Source organism: Pantherophis guttatus, chromosome 3 (assembly GCF_059756535.1).
Source record: "Pantherophis guttatus breed Tessera chromosome 3, ASM5975653v1, whole genome shotgun sequence".
NCBI lineage: Eukaryota > Metazoa > Chordata > Lepidosauria > Squamata > Colubridae > Pantherophis > Pantherophis guttatus.
Genome location: NC_142065.1, coordinates 109,660,787 through 109,683,169, shown reverse-complemented (window position 1 = coordinate 109,683,169; position 22,383 = coordinate 109,660,787). Strand labels below are relative to the sequence as shown.

Here is a 22,383-nt window from a genome sequence, read left to right as displayed (position 1 = left end):
AGCTGTTCCCGAATCTGAGCGATTTTGTCATACAGATATTGTACAAAATCCTCAGCTCTACCCTCCAAGGGGTCCTCCCGCGCCCCCTGGTGGAGCAGGGAGCGGGTCACCCTAAACAGGGCAGCTGGGCGATTATCTGATGACGCAATAAGAGCAGAAAAGTAGTTACTCTTCTCTACTTTTATCACCACTAGGTAATTCTTAATATGAGATCTTACCAGTGTCCGGTCGGATTCAGAACGACTAGCCCTCCAACTGCTTAACCAATGGAACAGTTTTCCTTCCAGAATTCGGGGTGCTCCATTACTGAAGGTTTTCAAGAAGAGATTGCCTGGGATGATATAAAGTCTCTTGCCATGGGCAGGGGATTGGACTAGAAGACCTCTGAGGTCCCTTCCAGTCCTATGATTCTATGATTCCTTGAAAGATTTGTTTGCAACTACTAAGTATTTTCACCTTTAACATAAGGGAGAGGAGTGTCCTAGGATAATATTCTTTCTGCATAGGAAATATTAGATTAATCAGATGCATGTGAATTGAAAATTTATCCAATAAAATTTGCCAGCAGTGTTCAAGGAATTTTAAGGCAAACTTCTGTGTTGATGGTAGGAAATCTGAAAAACAGTGTATTTCAATTACTATTAAGGCCACATGACAGCTGTATATTGAGAGCGGGGCTGGATTTTCAAAATAGTTTCTATGATGCCAAACAATACGCAGAGTACTTTGTCTCCAGTTACTATTCAGTGTTTGTTTTTTTTTAATTTGATTTATATGCCGCCCTTCTCCGGAGACTCAGGGCGGCTTACAATGTGTTAAGCAATAGCCTTCATACTTTTGTATATTTATACAAAGTCAGCTTATTGCCCCCACAAACTGGGTTACAATTATTTCTGAGCTTGCACAGACTTTCCAAATTCTTATGTTTATTAAAGTCAGTTTGATAGACTAGCTGGACATCTATATGATGCAGAACTCTAGCCAGCTCAGCTGTTATTCACATTCTGATGAGAATTTCTGTTTGCCCCACCATTCCTAGTGGCTGTGAAGAATGGTTCATCGGTTTTTGGTGAAATCAATGTTATTCACAACTTTGCCAACCTTGCAACAAAGCCTTTATTTTGATATGAAAAATGCTGAGCAGATTTACAAAGCAAAAACTGTAATTATTTTACCAATATCATATAATTTGCTAATGCAGACACCAATGGGAAGCCTGCAGAACTAAATCCTGCCAAAAATGACCTGTTCTGATTTGTTAATACCTTTCAAATGACCATCAGAGGGTAAATTTGTGCCTTATAATGCTGTAGACTAAGATTTTTGGTAAGGCTTTGCATGATGTATATGACACCCTGATTATCCCAAGAACTGTTTTCCAGCACAGTTTCCTTGGAGATACAGTCATATCTTTTGGGAGAAGTCCAACAAGAGAACCTGGTTCTGATTAAATTACTGTTTTATTGTGGTTTGAAGCTTACAGAAGGCAGATTTGTGATATTATCTTTTATTACTATACTAGATATATTTATGACTAGAAAAGATAATATTAATATTAAGGTCCTGTCAGCAGAATTTGGTTAGTTTGACTAGTTGTAGTCAAACTAACCAAAGTGAACAAACTAACTAGTTTTATTGTAAGGAATCAAGAGATGGTACCTCAGCAAAGGACTGAAACATTATGAAAATGGACAAGGCCTTTTCTGTAGTATTCTGCCTTCCTGGGGTTTTTTTTTCCCAGCGCTGCTGGGTATACACAGCAGCTTCATGTACTGTGCTTTAGCAAAGTGGGGAAAGTTTACTTACTAGCATTCTACATAAACCTGTTTTTGTTATACACACATATAAGCAAGCATGTGTATTACAAGAGAGGAAAATGTGTGGGTTTTATGTATGTTTCTAACATTCAGTTTACAGCAAGAAGTCCTAATATAAAAAGAAACTATTGTAGTAATTGTGTGGAAGCTAAATGGATAACCAGATATTATTAGAAATTCTAATGGCTTGCATTAAATAGATTTCAAGAAAAATAAATGCATTTGGATCAAGACTCTACATAGCTTTTCAAACATCTGTGAGTTTCTTCCTTGATTACCACAATTATTTTCCCCAAACCTATCAGACAAAAAAGGCAACAAAAATTGTTTCAAAAAATAAATATGGGATTCTGGTTATGTAAATAATGTAATACAGGTAGTTTTTGACTTATGACTACAATTGAGCTAAGCAAGGCAATTGTTAAATGAATCATGCCCCATTTTACAATATTTTGTCATAGTTTTTATGTGAATCACTACAGTTGTTAAGTAAATCATGCAGTTGTTAAACGAATCTGGTTTCCCCCATTGACTTTGCTTGTCAGAAGCTCCCTAGGAAGATTGCAAATGATAGTCCCAGGATTCTAGGACACTGCAACCATCATAAATATATGCCAGTTGCTAAGCACTCATAACTTGATCCTGTGTCTGTAGAGATGATGCAACAATCATAAGTGTAAGAACTGGTCATATGTCACTCTTTTCAGTGCCATTGTAACTCTAAATGGTCATTAAATTAATGGTTATAAATTGAAGACTACAATACTCAGAATTATCATGAGGAAGAACTTGGAAATTAAAGATATAATGGGTTAATCTTGAGCTCAACATTCACAAACTTGTTAGATCTAGCAGGAGAATATACAAAAAGATAACTGTGCCAAAATTATGCACAAGTATAAGATTTCAAACAATTCAAAGAGAATACAAGGTCCATTAGGTAGAATTCCATGTGAAACAAAATAATTAATGCCTTCATCCTAAATTGTGAAAGGAAATTTTAAAGAGATTTTTGGTGCATAACTAAAACTGTTTAAATGAGAGATATCCCATATCAAAACTGAAATACAATGAAGGAGATGCTTCACTGCCATTTATATATATATTCCAGATCATGTGATAGTTTAACTAATCCTTTATGATTAAATCTTTTCTTTTCTATCCAGGGTTTAGCAGGGTTTAGATTAGCCAATTTACAGGTAGTGTCATGATTTAACTATTTGGTGATTCCTTTACAATCATAGAATTTGAATGTATCAAAGTCACTGTAATCTAATGAATAGAAAAAATATTATAATATGGAGAGATTTAAATATTTCTGTACTCGTGTATTCATGATATTTGAAAATAATTGAAACGAACATTATTTCAACTGAATTACATACTTCTTGTTTTTCTTGCTCTTCTTCTTTCTCTTCTTCTTTTCTCTTCTTATTTTCCTGTTTTATCTTCTTTATGAAATGGTGTTTCTGTGCATTCTATAGTTGGTTTTCTAGTCCAACCTCCTTCTCAAAGCAGGAAACCTTATACCATCCCATTCAAATGATTGTCCAGTCTATTTTTGAAAATCTCCAGATATGAGATTAAAAAACTCATGCCCAGGTTTATCTCTACCAAATTCATATAGGTTATTATATAGTATTCTATCTTTGACATTCAGTACCATTAAATTATATCATCTGGCATTTATGCCTTTTTTAAAAGTCATGTGTAGTTGTGGCATTAAGTCTAATTTTAGGAGCTTAATTTCTTTCTCTATCAGTATGTTTCTTTATAGTATTTCCCCTGAAAGAGTGAAAGAATTTTGACAATGCGGCATGAATTTGATGTGGTTTGTTAATCATTTCACTTAGATTCAACTGTAATTTGAATCTAATTATAAGTTTTCTAAGTAACATTCTTCAATCCTCATCAAATTCATTCTTTTTTTTTTAAGATACCAAAACAAGGGGATCAGTTGCTTTCTTTATCCAGGATTAAGTTAGCAGCTCCAGGAGCTCTGATCTCACTATAGAATTATGAGTGGAGTTGACAATTCTTTTCTGATTTTTCCAGATGTTCAGATCTGGATCTCTTCTTAAACTTATCTTACATGAGTTTATTAATGGTTTTAGCAGTCAGATTATATCATTCTTTTATTATTTCATGTCAGATCCTGTTGTAATCAGAATACTGTATGAACACTTGAATTGCTGTTATAGTATGAAACAGATTTCCTCCCGCCTGCCAGCCATTATATATATCTTTATATCTATATCTATATCTATATCTAGATATAGATATATATATATAGAGAGAGATATAGATATAGAGATAGAGATAGAGATATATTATTTTTCTATCGAGACACCTGATCTACCCCAGCATGTGGGAGGGAGCATACTGCATCCCTTTCGCCTCCTGGATTGGAGCTGAAAGGCGAAAGGGATGCCGTACGCTCCCTCCCACATGCTGGGGTAGACCAGGTGTCACGATAGAAAAACACTTAATCTCTCTCCCCTGGCTCAAGCTGATGAAGGGAGGAGCACTTGTGGCTCAGAGGTTAATATAACTGTCTAAAATGCAGGCAGCCCAAGTTTGAATCCAAGTAAGGGTATGGCTAGCTGATGAGAGCTAAATAGCTTGAAATAGATCCAGAAAATCTTAATGTATCCTTTTAAAGAAGCCTCATGCTCCATTATAAAACAATCAATTTTGTTGGGGATCTCCATCATCTTGTATTTTGGTTTCTGAGGATAATTTTTCTCACAATTGACAGTAGTGTAAGTGTTTTTGTATCACAATAGCACAAGCTGAGGATACACAGTTGAACATCAACCTCTTTCAACCGCTTTAAAAAGTTATTTGAAAGAACAAAGTTTACCAGTTTTCTTCAATGTTACTGTCCTTTGCTGAGTCTATCATGGTGAGATACTATAGCAGCAGTCTCCTACATTATGCTAGCCAAGGTATTTAGACCTCCCTGCATTTCATAAACATTAAATTATCTAACGTGACCCAACTTTATATAAAATATGTGAATGGAATTTTTTCCCATCCTTGTTTTCAGAATACAGCAAGATTGCTGACTTTGGCAAAAAACTTATATTGCTAAAGTACTGAAAAAGTTTGCTTTATATGAGTTGTTAAAATCTTTTTCATATCACCAATAGTCCAATACTGATAATTTTTGGAAAGAGACCACTGACATGACACAGGACTTTAGATTGTTATGGGGAAAATGCCCACTTAAATTAGGAACCAGGGTCACAGATGTTATCTGCCTCCTTTTCCTCCAGAGTTCTCAGGCAGCTTCAGTTTGCCTGCCTTCTATTTGCAGTTCAAAATCCCTCACAGCAAATGTCTGTAAGGATAGAATAGTACTTGTTGCCCACATTCCTCCGTTTCTCCCCATCTACAGGTGAATAATGTACAGTAGTAGAGGGGAGCAATATGGTAATATGCAGCCAACCTAGGCTATAAACTGAACTGAGAATGTTTTATACCTTTGACAAGATTTACAAACAGCACAACAAGTTCCAAAGCAAGGACATCCACACATTGTATAAACACATGTGTGCATCCTTATTAGAAGGAAGAGAAATTCAATGAATACAATCACATTTATTCATGCACATATGGATGAATATACATGATAGTAATCTATGTTCTAGGCTCTCTCCTTGGACTTGGGTTTTAGCTACTTCTTCAAGAGAATGTGCCTGTAGATCAATGCAATATCAGTCTCAATACAATTATATTGATTAATCCAAACACAACAAGAATAATTCATTAATTTGCATGCTTCCCCTTGTGGGGCCAATAAATAATGTAGGGCCATCCTATTTTCTACAGTAAGATGGCAATATCCTCTGTTTGGCATTGCAGAGTGTGTCAGTGACAACATAAAAAGGCAATTTCTACTTCTATAGAAACATCCATGATGTTTATAGTCTATAGCTCATACACCTCTAGTTTCGGCAGTAGAACTCTTAGAAGTTCATCAACATTGTGTCTCAACCAGGTTTTTTTTCTATATACTATGTGAACAAAAGGCAAAAGGGGGAAGGGCACTAATCTTGGTATAGTAATTCAAATCAACAACTATATACCCCAGGAACCACCTTCCTTCAAAGTTTCCAGGTAGCATCTTATATATCAGTAAGCATATTCATATTCAAACTCAAACATATAGACTGGTTTGAAGTGACATAATACTTGTGATGATGAGCAGGAGGCTTATCTAGAGTTTTCAACTTCCACAGAAAAAATGCCAATAAAGTTACACAGTTGATGAAGGTTCTCAGTCAACCAGGTAGATTCTAGAGGAAAGCATGACATGCAATTTGTCCAAATTAATTACTATGATAGTCATATAAGCTTATGATTTTTTAAATAATTTTTATTAAATATTTTACAGAGAATGTAAGGAAAGAAAAGAAAGAAAGAAAGAAAGAAAGAAAGAAAGAAAGAAAGAAAGAAAGAAAGAAAGAAGTGTGTGTGTGTGTGTGTGTGTGTGTGTGTGTGTGTGTGTGTGTGTGTAAAGAGAATAAAAAAATCCAGAAGTTTCTGATTTCTATTGAGGTAATTATAATTACAAAATTATCTCTTCTTTGTGATTACATACAACATCCCTTATGATTATGAGTGTAATATTTAGAACTATGAGTCTCTGTAATATTAACAAACATCAGTGGTTCGCATAGGTTCCAAAGGGTACCACCAGAAAAGCCTCTCTGGATTGCCAGAAGGATGGTTTTGGTGGATACAGAACTAGGGACTAATTACCAGACTGGGGACAGTATTAGACAGAAGGATTTAATTTGAATCAGGTACATAGCTTCAATCAAGAGAACTTTTCTTAATCTGTCAATGACATCTCCATTATCTGTACTAATTGTGGGGTTTGTTCGTTTTTTACAAGTAGGCAACTTCTTACTCAGCATGAAAGTGACAGTTTGAGAATGGTCACACTGAATTGCAGATCCAGCTTTATATGATACAACAAGAATGTGTAAAGCAGGAGATATTCTCTTTCTGGATTATTGTGAACTTTCATTTAATTAATTCTTTAAATTCCTAAAATCACTTGGGTAAACCACATTCTGTAATATATGAGCTCATGTTGGGAAGAACAAACAATTCCACCCCTATCCTCCAGCAAATGAAATTGTACTGTCATATCTTAAACTGATGACCATATCCATGAAAATAAGGGTTTTATGCTACCTGAGCACTCATCTTGACATGTTTCATATTTGAGCTAAGAATCTCTGCAAATTAGCATTTCAGTAATTCATTCTTACAAAATATACATTAACATCACTTTTTCTGCCTTTTTTAAAGGCAGTTAAAAGTATGAACTGTCTTTCAAAATTTCAAGAAAAGATTGGACAGTCATTTGTCAAGAATGATATAGGGCAGGGGTGTCAAACTGGTGGCCCGCAGGCCAGATGCGTCACGCACAGGCCACACCCACCCTAGCTCTGCAATAAAACATCACGATACGTCATGTGACAGCAATGTGATGCAGCGAGTTTGACACCCATGGTACAGGGTGTCTGCTCAAATAGGAGATTGGACTAGAAGACCTCCGAGGTCCCTTCCAAACCTGTGATTCTGTGTTCTGTGATGCTATATGTAAAATATGTTTGATTTTGCCTTTTAAACAGTTACGTTTAACAGCAGGTTTAAAGTCAAAATATATCTTGCTTGCTTTTGCTCTCTGTAGCAAAATGTGCACGTTTACTTCTGATGTTGGAGCTGATTTATAGGAAAAATGATTCCTTAGTATAGGAGATTGTTCTTGGAAGCTCTCTTGCTTCTTGAGAAGTTTCCAGATTTATGATTAAAAGAAGTTTAGTATGCCATGTAAAAGCTAAAGTTTCAGGAAAGATTTCAAGTAGTTTTTATTTATATATTGAAACTTGACATTTGGTGAGCTATGCCCATGTCTTGTAAGTTCAGAGGCAGTACAGTTTTTAACTATTAAAAAGCATCATGTAACCACCTTTCCATTCACTTTCCCATGCCCTTTAGCCTCCCATCCTGGTCATAACTTTGACGTCTTATTAATAGGTACCTTTTTGTTTTGTTTTTTGTCTTTTTTTCAAATTCACTCTAGGTATCAAACTGGTTTGGAAATAAACGAATCCGGTACAAGAAGAACATAGGTAAATTTCAAGAGGAAGCCAATATTTATGCTGCCAAAACGGCTGTCACTGCTACAAATGTGTCAGCCCATGGAAGCCAAGCTAACTCACCCTCAACTCCCAATTCAGCTGGTTAGTTTTTTTTTTCTTTTGGGTTGTTATTGTTCTTTTTTTCCAGTGGGGTTTTATTTTCTTTTAGTATAAATGTATGTTTCTTGTTTTTCACTTTGAGTTCCTGTTTGATTAGACAATTTTGTTCCTGTCCGTTTTTTGTTTCTAAAGGCAATATAGTCTCACTACATACTTACAATGCAATGTGTTGAGGATTTTTGCCTAGGTAACATTTTGTCTGAGTTTCTGATGGTGTCAGAAAAAATGTTGGCTGTATGTATTCTATATGTTTCAATAGTGGAGAGACGAGGTAACTCCGAATTTTTAGGGGGGTGGGGCATGAAAAACAGAAGTTTCTTCTGTGGAAGCCACATTAATGAAGAAAACATAATACTAGCATACATACTTTGGTGATGCTATGACTCAGGATGTTTTCAGTCAGTCAATCTAGATGTGTATTGGAATGGGCCTTACCCCTTAAATGTTTTTTGTTGATTTTATTACTTGTGGGTCTCCTCTAAACTTGTCCTAGTTCCACAACCTTTCCAATGTGTAATTTTCATGTTGGTTATTCAAGGAATAAATTAAATTGCATTATCTTAAATAAAGTGACAGAAGGCAGGATAGAAGCATTAGCAATTACCTGATTCCAACTTTGATATGTAAATAGAGGGGAAGTTTATCATTCAGAATTATTTATTTTGTAACACTTTGTTTCCTATCAAATAAGTAATAATCTGCTGGTTCTTGATACTCTTGAGACACTACTTTGCAAAGCCATTGACCTGAGGACTGACCCATACATTTTGGCTTTGTATATTGAAAGATGAAAAACTACAGCATACACGCAATTGGAAAACATAACATAGGATCTGCTGTGAATGATTTAAAATCTGAAGTGAACAAAACTTTTCCTACCAAAAACTTTGTCCATAGTATCATTTGTCCCCAAGACAGTGTGGCTAGACAATAAACCCATACCAAATGAAAATCAGTGACCTGCCATCTTCCTCCTGAATGACGAATCACTAAGTGAGAATTTAGAAATACCACTACAGATTGAGTCCTTGTTCACACTTTATTTTTGATGAGTAGGAGTAGCTTTGGGTTCACCTTCTGAGCATTTAACTATGATTCTCTTTCTCTGGAAAACTGATATCATCTTCTGTGATATGGGAATAAAGTTAGAAATTCTGCTAACATATTTGCATTCTGCAAGTTGGTACTTCACATTTGTTTGATAGTTTTGACTTCGCAGTTGCCTTATGTAAGAAGGGAGTTGTGCCTGGCATAACTGGTGACAACTGACAAATGGTCAGCTACATTGTTTCTGGCACTTACCTGCTGTAATAAGGCAAAAATGGAAAAATCTCAAACTTCATACCAGACAAGTTACTTTAAAAAAACAAATGTGTTTTGCCTTATAAGTGCCTCCTCTAATTTGTGGATTAAGGTCTGTAATTTACTGGTGTTGCATAAGAGATTAATGTTTTTATTAGTTCTGTCTTATGGATAGCATTGTTTTAAAAATGGCTTATCTTTTGCCTTGGCAAAATCATAAAATTTCACAAGATCACATTTCATGACTTGATCCCAAAAAATTCATGTTGAAGAAAGGACAAGATTACCTGCGTGCTGAAGAATGGAAATATTTTTGTCTTTTGCCTAAATTCATAGTTATCTAGAATACAATAAAAATTTGGAGCAGCTTTATCTATTGTATTTCTGTACACAAATAAGATGTTTTACCTGCTCTGAAACATGCAAAGTGTGAATAGAGCAGGTGTCTACAGTGTAGATCCAAAGGTACTTGAGTTTTTTTGCTATGCAGAATGAATGACATTATATGATTTTAAGCAGAAGTTGTATATTACATTTTATCCTGCTTGTAATTATTTATAACTATGCTGACTTAATTGGAAGTTAAGAAGTTCTTTATAAGTTAAGTAAAATGCATTATTAATTCAATCTGTTCTGGACCAACACCACTATTTGTTCATGACTTTTGCTCAAAATAATTTAAACTTTGTTAAACCATGTAGGAAAAAAAGTTTAGCAAGAGAATCGGCAATAAAGTGCTGCCAATGTATGCTTTATGGAGGTGCTCTGAAGTGTTTCACCCTCAGGCTGGAAAGAGAATCCAGGAAAATCAGAGGATTATCAGCAGATGCAGGAGATGAATAAAAAAGGCACAGTCAGAATCTTAAAAACAGTAACAACACAAAAAGGGAGAAGTTAGATTTGGGATCAGTTTTTTAAACAGTATTTTATCAGATAGTTGAGGGTAATCACAGGCAAATTCTGCAGAAAATTAAGCAAAAGGCATGAAGAAAGAAATGTTCTTTAAAGAAACACATTATCTGCATTTTTATTTTTTGATGATATAAAAAAATCCTGGAACACAGATATCCTTAAACAAATGGCATTCAGTGAATTGCTGCTACCAATGGAATCACTGATTTGTCAGTATTAGTCTTATATATTACATAAGGAATGAGTTTCCATTATTATTATGCAGTTATTTTAAGAGCTATGGAGCTATGGCTGAATATAGTTGACTGGATACTGGCTGGATAAATGCATAATATGCATAATATTTAGAGAAGTTATAGCTTATGAAATATGCCTAAAACATAATGTGCACTAATACCTGCAAATATTATATTGGCAAAATAATTACAAAACTTTAACCTTATTAAATTTCTGTGGAGCCTAATGGCTAATTTTACATACATTTCAGAAGTAGTGGACACCATTTATAAATAACTTAAAAATGCATGTGACATATTTTATATGAATTTAAATTTTTAAGGAAGAGTTGTCTTTGTGTGTGTGTCAAGTCTACTTACATCTAACAAGGTTTCTTTTTGACAGTGGGTTTAGCCTCTCAAATTCAGATGGGGTTTTTTGTACAAGTTTTGAGAAAGTCTTCAATTCCTAATAAAATCTCTATTTGAAAGTATTCTTACTGCCAATAAAGGCAAGGACAAATATGGAGAAATGTAAAAGTAATAATTGTCCAAGAAATTAATTACACAGGAGAGTAATTAATTTTGTTCATTTTGTTGTGGTATGTTAGTTAAAAATGCTCCTTATATTTCAGGGATAAGCCTGAGAACCAAGTGATTGATCCATACAATCAACTCTTATAAATACTCATGCCACATAACCCTTAGCTGACCAGGAATTATGTAGAGCTGGGGAAGAGGCAGTTGCTTCATTTCTTGGTTGCTCATTTTGCAAAGCTATTGTTGGTTTTCTTGGAGGTTATGCATCCTAAATTTTCTTTTGACTCATAGCATTTAACAGAACAAACCAGGAATATGATCTTCTTGGCCAACTGTCCATATTCCCCTCTGCTATCCTACTTAGCCAAACTAAAACTGTTCAGCCAGGGTCTTCTCCTTTCTATTGTTTCTTTAACTCCTCTTTTTTTCCTGTTCTTTTGATTGCGCCTGTTCGGTTTCCTCTTTCTCATTTCCATTACAGCTTCCTTTTTTCTCCAGTTTTGAAGAACACCAGCATTGACTCTCTTCTTACTACTGTGGAACTCTACTGTTCTTCTCCTTCCCTCCCACAGTGTAAATCAATCACTCTTTACAAACTGCTTCTTTCACCTAATGTAGGTGGACTTAAAACAGCCTCTTTTTTACTGGCTGAAAAACTAAAAACTGTTAATTTCTTAATCATTTAAATGAGATAGACAAAAACCAGGCCTCCTTATTTAACCTTTTCTGAATTGAACTGGATTTGCCTCCTTAAAATTCGTATCTTTTTTCACCACTCGACATAGTTTTTAATCTCTGTAACTTCTGTTACTTGTACAGAGATTGAGAAAGTCTGGGGGTATAACAAAAGAGAAACAAAGTAAATGCAGTATGGAATTTATTTCAAACTAAATAATAAAGGAAGAGTAACCATCAACACATTTCATGGAATCAAACCTTGGAATGGGCTACTTAAATCCCTGGAATGGGCTATTTAACTTCCTACTCAGTTCAGAATCCCACTGAAGGTATCCCAGGTTAACTAGGCACTGTGTGAATACGTCCAGTGAAGGAGAGTCCACTATCTCTCTGGGTAATTGGTTCCACCATCAAACTGTTCTTAGCGTAAAGAAACTTTTGTAATGTTCTTTTACACTCTGCCTTCCTGTCATTAAACCCTTATTTAAATAAAAGTATGCTATTTATTAATGTATTTTATTGGTTTGCTATTAATGCAATCAGGTTTCTAAAATTTCAAGCAGGTAGAAGAACTGCATGTAATAACCCTATGTTCTATCCAAAGTAATTACAATTGAATTCAAGAGTGTCTTCTTAGGAACAGCCTAAGACATTTTCTCAGTTATCCTAATGATTAAAAAAAAAAAAAAACTATTGAGCCATGTCATTTTCTGAATGTTCTCTTGCCTTCCTGCCAATTTGTGCAACTACTAATTCCTTTTCCCAAAAGAGAGGGGGGAATTTCTGTAGGTTTTAAAACTCACTTATTATAATTTTTTATATTGCTATTTTGCTATGCAAAAGACTGTAGCAAGGCTACAAACACATCCACTACTGGGACCATTTCTAGTTATTATGTCTATCTAAAAATAAAGCATTAAGGCCTGGTTCTTCCCCAGGCACTAGGGACAGTTGAGTGAGAGTCCCTTTTGGTTGTTTTGTTCTGTTTGTATTTTATATTTGTATATTATCAATGTTTAATGTTATATAATTTAAGGGAGGGTCTTTTTGGTTTATTGTTTTTAATGCTACTCAAAGTCACACAATTGACTTGAGTTTTTTAAATCTTATCTCTCTCACACATTTATAAGCTATCCAACTCATAATGACTCTGGGAAGTATGCAAGTTAAAGACAACTTCTAATACAATAAAAATCTAAAGAAAGTAGAAACTGGGGACTAAAACACTAATACATTGATAAAATTCTTCCCGAGGGGACATATTATCTAACCCAGAAATTGAACAGCATAATAAGATTAGATGGAAATTTTGTGTCAAATTCTCAGACATAGTAATGTATGCTGAAAGTCAAACTGATCCACTCAGGAAACAGATTATGATCATGTTACAGGATAGCTTCTATCAATTGTTTATTATTGTGCTACCAATAATAGGAAGAGATTTGGCTTCAAATACTAAAATGTCTTGTGCTGTCTCTGTTGCTTCTCTCCTCCAAGCTCTCAGTATTCTGTTAAAAGTCTGACATGGTGAAAGGAAAGCTAGTGGACAAATTTGATAAAATTTATAATTAGAATGGACAGTGATTTTTTTCAGACAAAATTTGTTAGACTCTGTTCAGCAGAAATATGAGACACATTTGGACTATGGCAAAAAGTGATTTTGGGTAGATGATCAAAACATCTCTGGAAGATTTTTCAGATTGTAATTTTTTATAAAAATGATCATCTTGAGGGATCCTTGGTACTCTCAGAGTTTGGTTGTTTTCTTGCAGAAGTTTCATTGCCCAAACTAGGTCACATCATCAGGACTAATACTGATGCTGTTACCTAGTTTGGGTAATGAAACGTCTGCAAGAAAACAACCAAACTCTGAGAGCAGCAAGGACCCCTGATTTCAACCCTGAGCTATAAATATTCTCCTTTATTGATTGATCATCTTATCTGATAACAACCTATTGCATGATGCTGCTCACAGAATTATTTTGTAGGTTGTAAGATATGCAGCATTAATAAAACAATGGAGTGCCCGGAAACCGTTTTTGTTCACAAACCCAATATTCAATTACATTCTTTCCTTAAATTTTCTTTTCTTTTTTCTTTTTCTTTTTCTTTTTCCTTTTTCAGCAGGAGGAAAGAGTGGTCATGTTTATTTTAATCACTACAATGCATCAACATCTTTTTTTCCTTTGCTGTATAATTATTACTACAGGTAGTCCTCGATTTACAACACTTCATTTTGTGACCATTCAAAGTTAGAATGGCACTGAAAAAAGTGACTTATGACCATTGCAGCATCCCCATGGTCACATGATTTATATTCAAATGCTTGACAACTGACTCACATTTATGACAGTTGCAGTGTTGTGGGATCATGTGATCACCTTGTGACAAGCAAAGTCAATGGGGAATCCAGATTCACTTAACAACCGTGTTACTAATTTAACAACTGCAGTGATTCAGTTAACAAATGGGACAAGAAAAATCATAAAATGGGTCAAAATTCATTTAATAAATTTCTCACATACGGTAGCAACATAAATTTTGGGCTCAATTGTGGTTGTAAGTTGAGGACTACCTGTATACTTGATGTTTCCCCCTTCTATAATTTTATATTACTGTCAAAAATGCTGAGGATGGCACAAAGTGCAATCTCAACAATTACTGCTATACATTAGTACAAAATACATAATAGTCAAGTTTACCTATTCTGTATCTGTGGCAGAAGCAACACAATATATTTTCCAATTAGAGATGTGCATAAATGTTATGAAGAATATTTCATGAAAAACAAAAACATGTTCATGCACAAACACCACAGCAGACAATGCCAGTTATATAAATGTCTTTTTGCAGTTCCTGTTCTTTTGCTCAGAATTTTCACAGAAGAGAAAGAGGGGGGGGGACAGATTATAAATGGCATGTAATAATACTTTTGTTATTAGAAATGAAAGTTTGTGCCTTATTTTAAAAGACAGACTGAAGAAAGTAGTTATTCTGCTCAAGCAACTTAAATAGATGTTGAAAAATAGGATGGTACATAGAGTTCCTACAAGCTCTTCGTGATGATGCAGCATGACCTTGAAAATCTAGATCAATTATTGAGGCCATCTGTTTGGAGGGGGCGGTGTACTTTTACTCCCAAGACATTCCTGTGACAATTAAGTAATTAAAGTTGGGAAAGCTTCTTTATGCTCAGAAGATAGTGTCACATGACAAGACATTGCTATCATTGCACTCTAAAAAGAATTGCAATGCAGGAATGAGAGATATTGAAAATGACTCAAGGTAATTGCCAGCAGATTTCTTGGATTATCCATTGCAAATCAATTTCTGTTTCCTGAATTATTTTGTAATAGTTTCAGGATCTATTCCAAAACCTGGCAAAGGCAACAGGAGCCTCTTAGACTTGGAAGAACTTTTCACTCTTAGTGACTATTGTATTCTAGAATTTCTCCTCTGAGAGGCAAAGAAGGATTTTGCACAGACTAGCCAGAGCAGAGAAATAATTAGCACACTCTTTCCCAAATGTGTCTTCTCACTTTGCTTTGAGAACTAGAGATTAAGAAAAAGGGCTTTGCAGAGCTAAAGCAGAGTAGATGTTACACAGAGCATCTTGCTATTGAGCAGTTTAGCAAAGAGCCAAGCAACTGTGTATCTTTCAAGGGGAAGCATTGAACCGCTTGGCACTGCAGTAATGTAGTGGAGCTGACCTGGGCCCTGAAGTCTCTCCCTTCAAGCCTAATGTCATGTTTAGCACTAAACCTTGCACGTTAAGCTTTCTCATACTTAACATACTGAGTTGCACGAGAGTTTCAAAAATAAACCCCTCCAGCCTGTCTCATGCACTTCAGTTAGTTTGCCACTTTTAAGGCATATTTGGGAGAGGAGATATGTGGGAAAGTTGAAAATGTTTTGTGCCTAGAATTGCCTTTTCAGACTCAACTGATGATCAAGATAATATCTGCATGTAATTAGTTTCAAGTATGACTTGACATAACTTGGAAAGGGTAAAGAGAGCATGACCAAAGTCTTATGCCCCGTTTTCTCCTCCGCCCAACAAATGACACATGCTCCTCTCTGGATGTAGATGTGTGGGATCTCTGGATAGACACTGCAGAATGCAACTATTTAGTCTGTTTTTCATGCCACATTTCACTACCCTGCCGAGCTGGCCATAACAGCTTCATTATGGGTTGTCACCAGCACCCCTTCTGAAAATGGCAGCGTCTAAGCATGGCATGCTGTACTCATTGGCTATACATTTACATTTATGGCAGTTATTTTAGAATAATAAGATTCTGTCTTCCAGACATCATTGCAGAAAATATCAATGCTTGTTAAGCTATTAGAATGCTATCCATAACAAACTTGTCATTCCCCCCAAACTGGAACTATCCTATACATCAAGATCTGAAAGACTTCTCCTGCTGAAAAGAGAGAAGGGGGGTCTTTTTTAATGTAAAATTTGTAGTTCTTATACCCTCTCTATTTTTTTTAATTTTATGTTTGCTTGCACTTTTCTCCGTGCTACTAACCTGACCGTATTGTTTTCTGTTTGGGGTTGCTTTGCATGCCATTCTTTCTTCTTGGCTGAGAGGCAAGTGGTTGCTTCTCTTCCTTTCTATGATTCAGGTGCCTCGCTCTTTCCTTTCCAGGTTCTTCCAGTTCTTTTAACATGTCAAACTCTGGAGATTTGTTCATGAGCGTGCAGTCACTCAATGGGGATTCTTACCAAGGGGCCCAGGTTGGAGCCAACGTGCAGTCACAGGTAGGGATCCATCGGATGTACTGCCAGTGAATGCATCAGGGTCAGAAGGAAGGGCTTGGATCCTATTGGCTTCCCCCATTACTGTCCTAAGAGAGGCATTAAACTCAACAACCATCAAATCCGTCAAAATGAAACAAAAGAAAAAAACAGCAGGGAAAAATGAGGAATTTGCCTACATTTTGTGAATGCATTTGGCTCTGGCTTCATAGGAGGAAAATCAATATTTTGAATGAAAAGAGTGCCAATTTGCTTAGTGGATTTTCTGGGAGAACAGATCATATATTTATACACTGAGTTTATTATTCAGTCTTCCATATTTTTATCTTCTACTTAGCTTAATAATAAGGAAATGTTGATACATTGCTGAAGGACCTTAGTCCTATTTCAATATCATACCAAATCCTGCCATCCTTTCTTATAAACCAGTTTGATAAGCAAGAGGGTTAAAAAATTTAGTCAGAAACAAATGATTTACTATTGAGGCAGTAGTTAGAACAGAACAGGTATTGCCATTATAGCCTCATGAGTATTCACATTTTTTTCTGGAATCTCATTCTATCTGTGCCTCATCTCATTTGGAATTCCCTATCACATCTCACTGGGGTTCTTAATAATATTGCCAACTATCCAAAAATGTCCATCTTTTGACAGTGCCGTTAAAATCAGTGCAGATTGTACTGTTAGACTGAATGTGCAAAGTGCCTACAGCAATAACAAATAAGAGGAATGGATGAGCCTGAGATGCAGAGGGACTCACATAACATTGAAACTCACATAGGTTCACTTATACCTTCAGTTGCAGGTGGCATTGAGAAATCTTGGGTTATGTGATTGATGAATAAATAATAGATTTAACAGATTAGGAAAAAGTTTCTTCCCTCCACATAATTGGTAAGGCTGCCAAAGAAATTCCAACAACTTCCTGCTCCTTTTGTATATTTTTTTTCTTTATCATTTTAAAATCCAGCATAATAGACTGTGTAGTCTATACACAATAGATGGGGATATGGGTGGAAGGCAGCTTCACTTTTTTCTCTTTAAGAGAACATAGGGAAATCTGTGAACCAATACTCATATTACAATGACCTCCAAAGAAATCTTTCTTCTCTAATATACATGTTCCTAATTCTTTCTTTGTTGTTGGTCTGTTTAGGTGGATACCCTTCGCCATGTTATCAGCCAGACAGGAGGATACAGTGACGGGCTCACAGCAAGTCAGATGTATAGTCCACAGGGCATCAGTGTAAGAAAAATAGGCTTCCTTTTCTCTGTTTCTCCTTCTACTCCTTCTTTTTCTTTTTGTTCTCTTGCTCCCAATTATTTCAAAGCCATAGGGCTCAAAATGCCACTTAGTAGGACTTATCTTAGCTTTACGGTCACCTAGTTTATTGCTTTTGTATCGGTCCTGCCAATGGCAGAATTCTAGCTGCAAAAAAGTGGCAAGTGGGCAGGCCATGTACAGGCAGCTGGCGTCTACAGCTGTCAAACTGAATCAGCATTCACATGGCACCTGCGGCCACTTGTGTTCTGCTGAGAGGGATTGCTAAACAGGTGACACCTAGTACAATGGCAGTAGGGTATATCACCACAAAACAGGACCCAGACGTCTCCAACAAGATGGCTAAAGGCTGAGGCCCAATTCAACTGAACATGCCATCAAAAAATAGGATAGCTCTCTCTCCCACTCCAATCACTGTCAAAGAACAAAACAGATGACTACCCGATTAATAAGCAGGCTGATAATCATAACAATAATTATTGTTATAATGCAAAAACTAAGGAAAGAAAAAGAAAGCTGGAGTGGAATGGAGACATCTTCTACTTGTTCTGAGTTGTGCTGTCTGCTTGTGACTAGCATGAAAATTCATAGCGACAAGCTGTATCTTATGGAGTGAAATTGATCAGACAGTCACAAGGAGAACCGAATGTAGATTTGGGACAGCAATCCAACTTCATTTCTCAGATCAATCATCTACCATCTCTATAGTGATGACAGAAAGCTGGGACAAGAAGGCAGCCTGGAAAAGGAGGCTGCCACACACAATGTTGGGACATCTTTCTACCAATTTTAAAGGTCAAAGTGGGAGCTCTACTCAAGGGGTGACCTGAAACTAGTAGAAGGATAAAATGTGCTTTGTTTCTTTGTTTTCATGCATGCCTTGGTCAATGAAAATGCCAGCTTTGGGGGGAGGCAATAGATTTACAGGTTTCCTAACCATCTTCTCCAGAAAATTCAGGAATTCTGTTGCCTTTAATGCTCAAACCTTTGCTAAGCTAAACAAGTCTTTTGTCAATGGGACTGTACAGCATACCATCACTGAAGGTGGGCATTCTGTATGAGCTTTTATCAATTTCAAACAAAAGCATCAGAGGTAAGATATTATGTGAGGCAATCCATGACAACTGCTTGCCAAGACTACATATCTTTCATTGTGTTCTTCATTTGTTTTCACCTCTACAGAATTGTAAGCAGAAAAATCCAGGTATTTAAATACTCAGGTTTAGAGGTTCACCTGTGCAAGTTTCCAAACAACTGTTCAGTCATGAGAATGTTTGGCTTTGCTTTGGTGGTGGGGTATTGCTGAAGATAGCATTATAACATAGTTGAGTCTACACACTGAAGTTTCATGGGGAAGTTTTACACAAATAGGACAGTCACATAGCCCGCACAGCAGCCTTATTCACATATAAAATGGGAGGAGGGAGATTTAATGAGGCCCCCTTCTCACTTGTTTCTTTGCCAAGCACTTTCATTCCAGATTGGCTTATTTTGGCAGATAATATTAAGCCTGAAGAAGAATACCTAAAGTGAGGAAGATACTCCCTTCAACCAGGGACTTTTATAATGTTAAAATTAGATTTTCCCTCTCACTTTATGTGAGTGAGGCAGACATGTAAACATGCCTGGCATAGCCTTCAATCTGTCAAATCAGCTTATACCTCTGTCCCTGCAGGCACTTTTCTCCTAGCCTTATTCTGATACCAGAAGTTAGATGGATGGAGTAAAAGTACTTCAGGTGGCCTAGTGGGAAGAGGTAAGGTGGGGAAGTAGAGACTTCAATTTCATTAATTAAAAAAATGAGAAGACAGCATGCTGCAGAACAGACAGCCTGCCCTCAGTATTATCTTTATTTTCAGAAATGCTATGGACCCCACATAGGCCCAGTAGGCATTTTTAAAATAGAAAAAGTGATTGCAACCCTATACTTTTAAAAAAAAAAAAATCCCATCTCCCCAGCAAAATACAGACATTGTAAACTGTAATGTATCTTGAGAAAGGCAGGCTAGATGATAACCTTAATGAGCAAGTTAGAGGAGATGATGGGGAGCTCTTACCAATATGTTTTCTGATAAATGATATTTTGGAATTAGTTACGTCTATTATGGCAGCCATTTTATGCTTTGCAAATCTCATGGCAGCCCTTAGAGTATTTTCAAAGTTCTCAGGATTTAAAAAATGCCAAATAGGGGCATCCTTTTGAATCAGACAGAATATGGCTTCATGGGCATCTCACTTTGATCCCTATCACCCCAAAATCCTGTGATGTAGTGAATGTCCTCTAATGGTTATATATTGCAATATTTCATCAATATGGATGGATGGATGGGTGGATGGATGGATGGATGGATGGATGGATGGATGGATGGATGGATGGACTAAAGAATTGGGGAAAATACAGGTTGGTAAAATAGAAGAGCAGAAAGAGCAATCATTCTCAGATTGAACTATTGTGCTATTTGAATTATTTTTCAATACCAAACTGTCTGCATCTGAATTATACAGCACATGTATCCTATGCCTCTCATATTAGCACCATGTCTGATGTCACCAGGCAGAACAGCAAAGTAATCTGAAGCAAATGCAACTGAACATATGCAGACAATTATGTCTGCTTATATAAACCCATTGCGAAAACTAGGCTTGAAAATGCCACATGAAAGAGCCAATCATTCTATATTAACCTCTGTGTTAGTTGAATTCATTTCCATTCCAGCTCTTTAATGCTGAAGAGTAAATGAATCAGTGATGGATCATGATAAAATATGATACTTCTCTACAAATAAATCCTATCCCCCCCAAAAAATTGATCCCCAAGACACAGTGAGTGGATGGGGGGGGGAGAGAGAGAGGGAGGGAGGGAGGGAGAGAGAGAGAGAGAGAGAGAGAGAGAGAGAGAGAGAGAGAGAGACTAACAGACAGACAGGCAACATGACTTGAAGAAGCAGGGAGTATCAACCACCCACACATTACACAAAGCACTGGGTGTCATGTACACAAGAGAATTACTTGTAAAATAACCAAATATGAAAAGGGAAATGGAATGAAAAGCATAGGTAGATGTATATTGTATTATACATGGTCCTAAACAAGTAGAAAAATAAATTTTTATTTCTATGTACAGTACCAAAAATAGCAAAACTGACTGATGAAACATTTAAAACAGATTTTAAAAAATACTTATACAGGTAAATAATGGAATTTGCTATCAGAATAGCAAATTGAGTCTCTGCCATCAATTTGAATACAGGTAGTCCTCAGATTCAGTGACAGTCAGAAATTATGACAGCGTACCCCATCTTAGAAGAGGCATTATCTTCTATCTGTGAATGAGAAAAGGGGAATGCTCCAGTAGTGGGTTCCACTTATCTTCACTACTGGTTCAAAATTGTGAGCGTGCATGCGCACTCGCTTTGCTCGCTCGTGGCGTTTTTGCGCATGCACAAAACCTGCGCATGCGCAGAGCATCCATGATGACATCCAGGCAGGTGGGCAGAGCCTCCCGCTGCTGCTTCTACCGGTTCACCCAAACTGGGGCTAACCGGTAGAAACCCACCTCTGGAATGCTCCCTTACGAAGCTGATTAATTTAATTTCTATTTTTTTGTAAAGTAAGTACATTGTAATATTTTTACTACTGCCTTATTAATTGGAAACACCATTTCAATAAATTATTTTACTATTCAAGTCAACTATTAGATTTAATGTTGGGAAACTTGTTCCAGTGTCATCTTTGATGAGCAAACCTTTGGGGCAATTCTCACTTCAGTCTACAATGACAGTAAGCCAATGACTGTTGGCTCTTTAAATTCCTTAGTCTCACCTTCAGTTTTGTTGCTGATAGTTTTAGTTTGCTAGTCTCATTTTAGCCACATAATTCAAAGACAGTTTTTCCATTTCATATTTTGCAGCAAATACCTTAATCAGATTCTTTTGCGTCCCCAGAACTGGATCTGGAATTAGGATCAAACTAAACATTACTTGGAAAAAAATGTATTTGCTTTATGCAAACGGAAGGTCAGGAATCTGCAGGCATTAATGGCTACTTATCTAAATTGGACTTTGCAAGATACAAAGACTTGGTGTTCTACTTTTGCCTAATATACTAGACTGGCTTACATTAACAGAAAAGATCTTCTTGTTTCCTAATAAGTTGCACAAATGCAGCAGGCAGGTGTAGATTTGGAACATATTCTTTATGCAAATTGGGCAGATAGATTGCCCGATCTGATTAAGAAATCCTATATAAGTTATTAGAATTGGACTTTTTGTGCATAAACGATCCAATGATGGAAGAGATTTAATGCCTGGCTTCACAAAAAATAATTAACAGAAATTTAGAGCATTTTATTATTTTTTAACTTTCATCCAACTGCTTTTTTTTATTATTCTACTAGACAATAGATATGTACAAGCTAGAATCAGAGATTGAGGACTAGGATTTATATTGTTTATATATAGTAATTTGTGTGCTTGCAGAGTGTCACATGCTGGGATCACTAATCAGTAAATAGGTGTTCACAGGAACATGCCTATATATTTCTAAGGGGAAAGGGTGGTTCTGGTTTTTCTCTGATGACGCAAAATAAGTC

General features: G+C 36.2%; 1 protein-coding gene across 3 annotated transcripts in view; it reads left to right on the top strand.

Annotated features, from left to right (window-relative positions):
- Positions 1-22,383, top strand: part of PBX1 (PBX homeobox 1) — a 350,318-nt gene that overhangs the window by 312,811 nt on the left and 15,124 nt on the right. The window contains exons 6-8 of one of the 3 annotated variants that reach the window (XM_034409871.3): positions 7,921-7,969; positions 16,401-16,513; positions 17,667-17,756. In XM_034409871.3, the coding sequence (XP_034265762.1) occupies positions 7,921-7,969; positions 16,401-16,513; positions 17,667-17,756 (252 nt within the window). Of the gene's footprint in view, positions 1-7,920; positions 8,081-16,400; positions 16,514-17,666; positions 17,757-22,383 lie in introns of all 3 variants that reach the window. The other 2 variants (XM_034409870.3, XM_034409873.3) reach the window with 2 other exon arrangements.